This window comes from Pelmatolapia mariae, linkage group LG23 (genome assembly GCF_036321145.2).
Source record: "Pelmatolapia mariae isolate MD_Pm_ZW linkage group LG23, Pm_UMD_F_2, whole genome shotgun sequence".
In the NCBI taxonomy this organism is placed as follows: Eukaryota; Metazoa; Chordata; class Actinopteri; order Cichliformes; family Cichlidae; genus Pelmatolapia; species Pelmatolapia mariae.
The window spans coordinates 37388455-37399039 of record NC_086246.1 but is presented as its reverse complement, the minus strand read 5'-3'; the positions used below and the strand labels follow the sequence as shown (position 1 = coordinate 37399039).

Genomic DNA, 10585 nt, shown 5'->3' with positions numbered 1-10585 from the left:
AAAACTAAAAGAAGTGAAAAGAGGAAGTAAGGAAAAAAAAACATGACCATGATGATTTTTAGTAGTTACAGGACGGGAATTTACTGGATATATTTACTTTAAAACCCAAACAGTAAAAAAAGAAAAAAGAAGATAAGGACCTTGATTTGTTTTTCAAACATGATCATTTTGTTCGTTGATAAAAAATAAACCAAGGTGCATCATATTCAGCCTGCATACTGCTATTCTTTAAACCACAGATGAACCAGGGGAGCTCGGGGGTTTTCTACAATATATACATTCAGGAAATACAAGTTAAAGTAGCTGCCATGTTCATGTGATGGACAGGAAGTCTTGCAGAAATAAGGGGAGGAAAATGAGCTGCTCACAAACCACAACATGTCACATGATATGAAAAGAGAACTACATGGTGACAAGTCACTGCTGCCTTCTGTCCCCGCACTTGAAATAGGTTTACCACTTTCACGGAGAACACGTCAACGCCACAGACGCGAAGGACGTGAAATCATACTTTTGCTTTCGGGAGACAGCAGCAGACATGTTGAGTTTATGCAGTTTTTATGTGACAAGCAAAAAAGAAAGAAAGAGAGGGACTGGACATGTCACACAAATGGTGCATTTTTGCTGCAGTGAATTACACAATCATTCGCACGTTAAAGTCAGAGCATATTTTTAACATATTACATTTTATCAAACTGTAGATAGAACAGTAGTTATTAGTTTGTCAAGTAACAGTGCAACAGAAATGCATAGCATTATAGGAGAGTTAAGAAACTGAAAACCAAAAAATATTTTCACAATGGAGATTTGTCGAGCACATTTAACATATACAGTGACTCATGTCAGGAATTTATAAAAAGCTGTGACTGTGTCCACGTCATCCCTAGCTGACCTGGAGAAACACAATACAGCAATTTTTGCATCTATGAAAATGTGATAGCAGGGAAATATCCAACAGCAGTATAATAATGGGCACATTTACACAGTCCACTCTCAATAAAATGGTCACTCCATCGTAGAGTAAATCTGGACTTAATCCAAGGGACTACAGCCTTAATAGTATCTCTGTGAGGACAGCGTTGCCTTGAGCTAAATATTAATACTGGCATGCTAACACACAGCTGGAATATGAAGCAAACAAAGTTTCAAAGATTGCAGTTCCACTAGTGACCACATGAGGCTCTAAAAGTGTCATCCCCCATAAAGATCCGCCTTAAAATGTTACTTTACAGTAAGTTTAAGTGAAAATACTTACAGCATGCTACTCCATGCTATTCCTTCTTAATAATAAGTCAGGGGGGACTTTCTTATACCTTCTACTTCTGGTTATTGGAATCAGAGGTGATTTGCTTAGGTCAGTCATACTAGAGTAAAAGTAGGTTGGAATAATCAGCAGCTCATGACTGACCCAGCAGCAACAGATTGAAAGTACCTGCATCAACAACTTTGGATTGCAAGGCAATCGCAGTTTGTTTTACTGAGACAATTTCTCTGTGACACATCTTTTTTTTTTTTTACAATACAAGACTCAACTGAACTGCTTCTACTTTGGTTCTATTCTTATATAAATTGCGGTTGCCGAGCAGCTGCAGCATGTTACAGTTAAATCACCATCCTGTAGAAACTACATCACTGTTTGTGGTGGGTTTTCTGAATTCTGAATGCAAGTAGGTAATGTGAATTTCTGTTTGTGCAGTCAAACACACGTGCCATTTTACAACAAACACATTAAATTCAATTGCTGACTCGACCCCATTCACTTGCAAACTGTTAGCAAACTGATGTCATCTTAATGCACTAAAATCGCCTTGAAAATGGCAACTGACTGCAACCATTTCAAAGGCAACAGCACTGCAATTTTATTTCACTCTGTAAGTCGTCATAATGCCAATGACTTGTCCATTAGCTTGACTGTAGCATAATACTGGTGATAGGAGTCACTCATCTGAACTTCTGGACTGTGTTCTTTCTTGTTGTTCTTGCTTTTTTTCAGTCTGTTACTTAATTAACACCAATAAGCACCTTTCTGTGCTTGTGGATTTCACCCATACAATTTATAGATGCAGCAAACCAAGTTAGCACTTCAACTTCACCTCACACAACAGCAGCCACAGTGCTAATGGTGAGTCTTCAAAATGTGGAGTTTAGAAGCTGGTGAGTGCCATAGTGGGTATGTCCACCAGCATGCTAACATACAGTGCTAATATTTGAAAGGTATAATGCTTACCTTACCTGTAATGCTTACCCTGTTTAACTTCCCGGTTTGGTGCATTAGCATGCTAGCATTGCTAATTAGCATAAAGATTTTCCAAATATTTGGCCTGAAACTAAAAATTCAAACAAATGAAAATTTAACTGGATGTTGGTACTTTAGGAGACGACACATGATCACACGAGTTTTTAAAATTCTCACATGGATCGCATTACATTTCACTTATAGTGTTAAAGTATGTGCACGCACATTTGATTATCCACAAAGCAAGGACAACCTATGTCACCTTAGATGAAAAAAAACAACAATATTATCAACTGTGACTGATGCATATTCATCACATTTGGCTTACAGTATAAAAAAAAACAATAGAAAATATACACTGAAAGTTGACTATGTATATACTGAATTGCTGTTTTGGATTTCCAACAAGCAGTAGGCGGAACAATTAGTACTCAGGTTTAACCCCCATTAAGTATTATATATGACAGCAGAAGCAATTAAAAATTTTGCATCATTAGTTTTTTGCTTCATCTCCAGAACAAGTGAGTTGTTATGTTGAGACAAACCTTTTCTAAAGATTATTATTAAAACCGTCAGTTGTCAAAAATTATAGCCAAACAAATTCAAATAGCTTAGCCTGGCCGATACCACACAGGAAATTGGATATTTTTTGTACAGAGAGTCCCACATTAGCAGGTATTGGGCACAGTTCTGACTGGTTTGAGAGTTGGTTTCTAACATGGACCCAAAAAACTTTTAATGGAAACGACAAGAAGCTTAAACAGAACATCAAAGGCGTCACTAACCAGTACAAATTGTCCGTCTTATGAAACCAGATCTACTACAGTAAAAAACAGGGGATCTGCTGAGCTGAAAGCAAGCCAACAGTACATTTTGAAAACTCATCAAATGTCATATTTACTACTAATTGCAGTAATTTTGCTTTTAAACATTCTCCATTGCGTTAAATTGTTAAAGAAGAATGAGATTTACTCGAGTCTTGTGTGTGTGGGAGTTATTTTGAAGCATTATCTTCATCAACTTTAATTCCAGTGGTCACCAAGATAAACAGTGTGTGCAGAATCAGAAGTTATAACTGATTTAAAAATGCTTTAAAAAAGTTTGCTGACTTTGCCCCAAATTTAGCTTTTAAAGATCTTTGTTCCTCTCCTGGAAGTTAAACGTCTATCACCATCTTTGCTGCTGAATTCAGGATTCTTTGAGTGTCAAAGTGATGTCAGTTTAATTCTCTAAGGATTTGGTGGGAATGGTGTGGGGATGACACTAGAATTGGTTCTCAAACAGCCTTTGGAACTAGCATCAATCAAAGTATCATCAACCTGAAGCTGCTTGTGATGGAAAGGTTTGCACAGGTGTCTGAGTCTCGCTGCTTTTCCTCAGAACTCAGATTTGGCACTCACAGAGCTCTCATGTGTTCCCTTTAACTCTCCGCTGGTGGCCCCTGACATCCCGCCATTATCTTTACAAAACAATCGCCGTAGTGTGCCGCGGAATTTCTCCGCCCCAAACAGGTAGACCAGCGGGTCCATAGCACCATTCAGGCAGGTGAGGGAGGAGGTGAGGCGGTTGGCCAGGCTCAGGCCTCTGCGTGTCTGGCATGAGACGTCTGGGTGGCTGTAGCCCAGGATGAAGGTGGCCCTACTCATATGATAAGGCAGAAAACAGACCACGTAGATGAGCATAACCAGGCCAATGGTGCGCAGGGCCCTTAGCTTGAGCGCCGGCTCCAACCTGGAGCCGCGATGCAGGCTGTGAATGATGAGGAGGTAACAGGAAAGAGTGGCGAGGAAAGGCGGCATGAAGGCGACAGCCAGCGAGATCAGAGCGTTGCGTGAGGCCTTCTCCCTGTATAGCTGCAAACACACCGTCATGTTGTCCACCTGTGCAGTCTGATGGGTGACAAGCAGCGGTGCCATGGAGACAGTAACTAGGACCCAAAGAGAGAAGCTGATGATCTGAGCATAGCGAGCGCGACGAATCTTCAGTGACCTCACAGCGTGAACCACAGCCAAGTATCGATCCCCTGCTACACAGGCCAGGAAGTACAGGCTGGCATACATGTTGACATAAAACAAAAAACCCACCACCCGGCAGGGCACCTCGCCTAGGGGCCAGTGGCCTCCTGTAAAGTGGTAGGTGGCCCTGAGTGGGAGGATGATGACGTACGATAAGTCTGCCACAGCCAGATGAATCAGGAAGACGTTAGCCGGAGAAGAAATGCCACGCTGGTGAGAGAAAATCCAGAGAGCCAAACTGTTACCGCTCAGCGCCAGAACAAAAACCACGAGGTAGAACCATCCAAACAGCTGGTTCTCGATCGTGGTCTCCAGCACTACACAGCTCTCTGATGACTGATTGGATGGCAGATGCATTGTAGCAGACTCCATTTTGGTGACTGTGGAGACAGAAAATATTATAAACATCATTACCTTTAAACCAGTTATGTAGTATAAGCAAATGTGGGAGGTTTTGTTATCTTAATAAAGTAACCACATATATTCAGGACAGTTACGACGGGTCTAATTTTGCGCTGCAGGCTGCAGGGTGGTCAGATTTCTGACCTGAATTTGAGTACTTTTGATTTTTTTTAAGTTTATTGTTAGTGACAGGAAACCACACACACACACACACACACACATACACACATACACACAAAATAGAGAGGTTTCTAGAAAGACAGCAAAATAACTCATTTATTTATATAAAGCCTGTCAATTTAGTCTCCTAACAATTAATATATCTTGCAACAGTCCCACTAGATTGCATATTGTTTAGATCTTACAATCACTTCTTCCTTAGAAAACCCACCCACTGCTCCATCCAACCCCGCCAAGCTCCAACTGTTCACTCTTTGTATTTTCTGCTCTCTTTTCCCTGTTGCTTTAGCTCACTCTCTACACAGAAACATCACCGGGGCGTGAACAGCAAAGTCTGACTTTAATTAATTTAAGGCAAGGCTTCCTTCACTTTGGTATTTCTGCTGGGTCCAAAACCAGCATTTCTAACGTGTTTAGCTGGGGCCGAACTGTCAACCCACACAAAAGATGTTTCTGTAGCTGATGGAAGGTTCCCAAATGCAAAAAAACCTCCTTAAATTCAACAAGCCTGTTTGTGAGAGAGTTCACATTAGACGCTAAATACATGAAAGGAAGATTTGGAAAGTGAAACAGACTCTGTTTGGTACACCTGTTCAACTGGTCATTAATGTAGTTATCAAATCAGCAAATCACATGGCAGGAGCTCACTGCATTAAGACATGTAGACGTGGTGAAGACGGCCTGTTGAAGTTCAAACTCAGCATCAGAATGGAGGAAGAAAGGTCATTTAAGTGACTTTGATTGGTTGTTGGAGCCTGATGGGATAGACTGAGTATCTCAACTGGTGATCTACTGGGATTTTCCTTCACAAAGGGTTTACAGAGGATGGTCCGAAACACGGAAAATATCCAGTGAGGAGCATGTTGATATCAGAGGTCGACATCAACATACAGTTCATACAGACTCACTAAAATCAGACATTAGAAAATTGGAAAACTTTGCTTGGTCTTCCACGTATCAACGGTTCAGGCTGCTGCTGGTGCTTTAACGTTGTGGGGAATATTTCCTTGACACACTTTGGGCCTCTTAGTCCCAAATGAGCATCATTTAACCACCACAGCCTGCCTGAGTATTGTTGCTGACCATGCCAAGCCTTTATGACCACAGTGTGCCATCTTCTGATGGGATAAAACAATGTCACAAAGCTCACATCATCTCAAACTGGTTTCTTGAACATGACAGTGATCTCAGTCCAACACTACAACTTTGGGATGTGATGGAATGGGAGATTCACATCATAGATGCAACTGACAAATCTACAGCAACTGTTTGATGTTGTCATGTCAATATGAACTAAAATCTTTGAGGAGTTTCCAGCACCTTGTTGAATCTATGCCATGAAAAATGAAGGCACTTCTGGAGGCAAAGGGTAGACCTACCTGGTACCATCATGGTGTATCTAATAAAATGATTTCTGCGTATTATGCACAGGATAGCAAAGAATAAGATATACATTTAAAGATATATGTTTGTCTCCTATTCCTTCAAAATAAGAACTTTCTAGACTTGTATATTGAAAAGATCCATATCCAAAGACTATCAATAACATTTCCTGATTGTTTCTGTGTTCTCTTTATGTTTTAGTGCTGATACAGTTATTTTTAGCTCAAAGATATTTTTTCAAAAATAGCTTATGTGATTAAACAATGCAGAATAACCACAATGACTCACACACACAAAAAAAAACCTGACTGGGCTAAATTTCCCTCCCTGACTTTTGGCCCTTTAAGAAGCAGCGTGGCTCTTTTCAGTGGGTGTTGTGGGACCCACATGCCAGGGCATTTCTCAGCCAGGGCTCAGAGTCAGAGCTTTCAGTCCCCCTGAAGAAAGAGGACTGCAGTCCCAGCAGGGATAACAAACCAGAGACGGAGCAGCTGAATGGAAAAGCTTCCATAAATGCGGATAATCCTGGAGAGAGACAAAGCTGAAATACGGCTTCATCACAGCGATCTGGATAAGCAGATCTGTGCAGTGAAGAGGAGACTGAGCATCCTGGTATTGGTCCTTTACACACAGCGCTTATGAAAAAGCTGCAGCAGCTGTAATGTGTGAAATCTTCTATTGTCTAATGTGAAACAGGATTAAACGAGTCCACTTGATAGTCAGCAAGTATAGAAATGTGATGAAACAGTGCAATCAGTAAAAGATTGAGCTGTTTGGGTTTGCATGAGCAAAATGAGAAATTTACAGAAAGGTTTATTTGGTAAATCAACCACAGAGGCAGGTATTTAGTTTAAGTTATAAAAGAACAAATAATAAAGAGGACTTACTGGACGGCCACTCCTAAAAAGAAAAGTTTTGCTGCTGGAAGACAAAGAGGAGATGATCAGTGCAGGAGCAGGGAGCTGTACGTGAAGACAGGGAGTTCGTCTGCCGCTGTGTGGAAAAACTGGCGCTCTGACATGAGGAATGCTGTCCTATAACCCCCCTATCTCTCTCTCAAGATGTTCTCGGGAATGAGACTGTAGCTCTTTTTGTGTCTCAACAAATTTGATAACAGAAAGGGAGTCCCAATGGGAGCCTTTCGTTTGAACCCTGACCCCACCCTTTCTTTCTCCATCCCCTTCTTTTCAGAGAGCCACTTGTGCGCTTCACAATAGGCTGAGTCAGAATGAGCGGCGCATTTCAGCAGCGGAAAGAAGAATGGCATGCCTCAGTCGCAATGAGTTTTGGGGGTATGGCTCCATGGTAACCAAGGCTAGTTGTGCATTAAGTGCCTTTACCATGAACTCCCAGCCTCCCACTGACAGATAGAAGATGGACTGTGTTGTTAATTGTGTTGTTAAAAGTTTATGACTGAAGTCTCGGAGATGATCTTTTGTAGATGGCCTGCTCTGTTTTAGAGGGGGCCCCAAGCCCTCACTATAGGAGAGCCAGAGAAAAACAAGCCTTGAGAGGGGGGTGCTTGGAGGAAACAGAGGCCCTTGTTGCTGTCTTGCCTCCTGGGGGCATCTTGAATTGGAATGCCCAAAATAATCAGTCGCATAGCCATCGGACAGATGTGGAGAGGGGACCCACTGACCAAGGGGAGATAATATTTCTTTCATACATGAACTTCACAGCTGTGTTTCAGACACATTGGCCCTTCTTCTCCTCTATATCATCGATATGCAAATGGTATTCTGTAGACTTGAATGAAACTACTATCTGCAGACTGTGGAGAAGCTTTGACATCACTACTCTGTTAATCTACTGCCAATTGCTAATTGGGACAGCCCCCCACTTTTGTTCGGCTTCTCCACTTTGTCTGTTATTCGTCTTGTTACCCCGAAGCAAAAACATCCCCTTGTGCGAGAGCACAGCATCATAAATTTATCATTCTTCTTACTGCTGGGAGGGTTTAGTCAATAAAACGTGCTTTTTTCTTGCTGATGAAAGAGTTTAATAAAAACAGAGATGCTTTCATTTTAAAGGATAATTCCGCCATTGTATGTAGCTGTGGACAGCCTCCCACAAGTAAACAAACATCTAAGTTTATCAGTTAGAGATGACGAATGAAAGCAGAAATAAATTCAGGCCGATTTAAAACATTTTAAAAGCATCAGTACCAACTTTTTTCATTTGAAGTTAATCAACTCAAGAACAAAAGTAACCTCAAATAATCGAATGTGTATTTGAACTAACTTTAAACCTATATTGAATTCATTTCTATTCAGTTTTATTTATACAACGCCAAATCACAACAACCGTCACCTCAATGCACTTTATATTGTAAGGTACAGATGCTGCAATAATACAGTGAACTTATTAGCTTTGCTATTGATCTATTGGGGTGATCGTGGCTCAAGAGTTGGCAGTTCGTCTTGTAATTGGAAGGTTGCCGGTCCGAGTCCCTGCTCGGACAGTCTCGGTCGTTTTGTCCTTGGGCAAGACACTTCACCCGTTGCCTACTGGTGGCGCCAGTGTCCGGCACCCTCGCCTCTGTCAGTGCGCCCCAGGGTGGCTGTGGCTACAGTGTAGCTTGCCATCACCACTGTGTGAAAGGGTGGATGATTGAATGTGTAAAGCGTTTTGGGGTCCTTAGGGACCAAGTAAAGCGCTATACAAATACAGGCCATTTACCATTCAAACATTTAGCTGCTCCTTTGTTTTGCAGCTATCCATCATAGTTCACCATTTGATCATTTCCACCTTGCAATGGTTAGTTCCAAAATTTTGTTTGTAACGTTGGGTAACAGCTGAATCTGTTGGTTATCCCTGATGTGTGTAGGAACTGCTGACAACAGACGGTATAAAAGATGGATGCAATTTCCACATCTGAAAAAGTGAAACTAATGTTGAAAGGTCTTAAACCTGGATTCTCTTTAATGGCCACCAGGGGGCCAGATCTGTGGTTGCAAAATGCTTTGTAGTCCTATAGAAGTCTATGAAAAAATAGCTCTCTGTTCTGATCTCTTTAAATACCTCCCTGCTGGGTCTATGGTTTCGCTAACTCATTTTTGGTTAAGTTGGATAAAAACAAAAAGTCTTTTGTGTAAATTTTGGTTATACTATAATAGAAAGGAAGATTATGTCTGGCTTCACAATTGTTCATCTCAAGGCTTCAGAGCATGACTTCAGAAACCAGTGAGTGATGTCATGTAGTTGTGCATCTTTTAAAAGAAGTGACAAATTCAGATTCATCAGGGACAATGCGGGGGTTCAACATCTTGCCCAAGGATACTTCGACATGGTGATTGGAGTATTTAGGAAATCGATCCACCAATCTTCTGATCCGTAGAGCTCCTCAATCTCCTAACCCACAGTTTTCCCAAAGAAAGCTCATATTAGTTGTCCCACGATGAGCTTTATTGTACGACAGTGGACAGTTAGAAATGATCACAGGGTAATAGTTAAAACAAATCAATCATCATAATCACCTTTTAGGTAGTTCACCTCGCCAAGACACATTAACTGGGGGGATGTTTTATTTCACAATTTTAACACAGAGTAAAAAATTTGCATCTGTAAAATTGACATAAAGGGAAAATCATTGTGGAGATTAACTTTCGATATACTTTTTGAAGATGGGCTAATTTAAAGGTTGCGTGTGCAACCTAAACACACACAAATTGTGAAGTCGGTTTGACACTTGTCCAGCTTTCACTGATGGTGGCAGAAGCACCCAATGAATCTTTAAAAAACGGACGTGTGAACAAAGTGTGATTTGAAGATTTTCCAGTGTGAGGAAAATTCAACTTTGTAACATTTTTTTGTTTTTTGAGAAACAAAACACTGAATAGAACTTTGCTTCCAAGAAAAGCTTTAATGTTTTTACATCAGGTAAATTAATGTCTAATAATTGTCTAGAATTCAACTTTTTTTAATCTACAAAATTGAGTACACGTGCAAAACTATGCATCCTGTGCACATAAATGACATCTGCGACATTCTGGTGAGCAGAAACAGGTCAAATATTTTGAGCTAAAAAAAAAATCCACAAATGTAATGAAACTGACATTTACACAAAGTTCAAGAACAAATCTTATTAGAGCTAAGGTCTTTAACTTTGACTCAGATTCATTCAAATTGAATTTATTTATTCATAATAACACGCTATTATTATTTAACTTGAGACAGTTTTGGTTTTGAAGGTAAAGACATATTCATGAACACTGTCAATCATTAAAAACACCGAAAAGACCAATAACTTCTGATTTTGTTACTCATACACATACCAAAGCATACATGACTTTAAATAAAAACTGAGAATTCTGCAACTACTTCGTTTCATGTAATAATTCAACGTTTTTTTAAGGAAAGCACAAAAAAG

General features: G+C 40.5%; 1 protein-coding gene across 1 annotated transcript; it reads right to left on the bottom strand.

Moving 5' to 3' along the window:
• Positions 1-59: 59 nt before the first annotated feature.
• On the bottom strand, positions 60-7217 carry gpr17 (G protein-coupled receptor 17). The gene is made up of 2 exons (XM_063466805.1): positions 7104-7217; positions 60-4631 (listed from the first exon to the last, which is right to left on the bottom strand). Exon 2 carries the CDS (start codon positions 4621-4623, stop codon positions 3613-3615), a length of 1011 nt encoding a protein of 336 aa, XP_063322875.1. The 5' UTR covers positions 4624-4631; positions 7104-7217; the 3' UTR covers positions 60-3612.
• Positions 7218-10585: the final 3368 nt, after the last annotated feature.

What these genes read in the sequence shown, in the direction of transcription:
- gpr17 (XM_063466805.1), bottom strand. Translation starts at nt 4,623, where the DNA reads ATGGAGTCTGCTACAATGCATCTGCCATCCAATCAGTCATCAGAGAGC.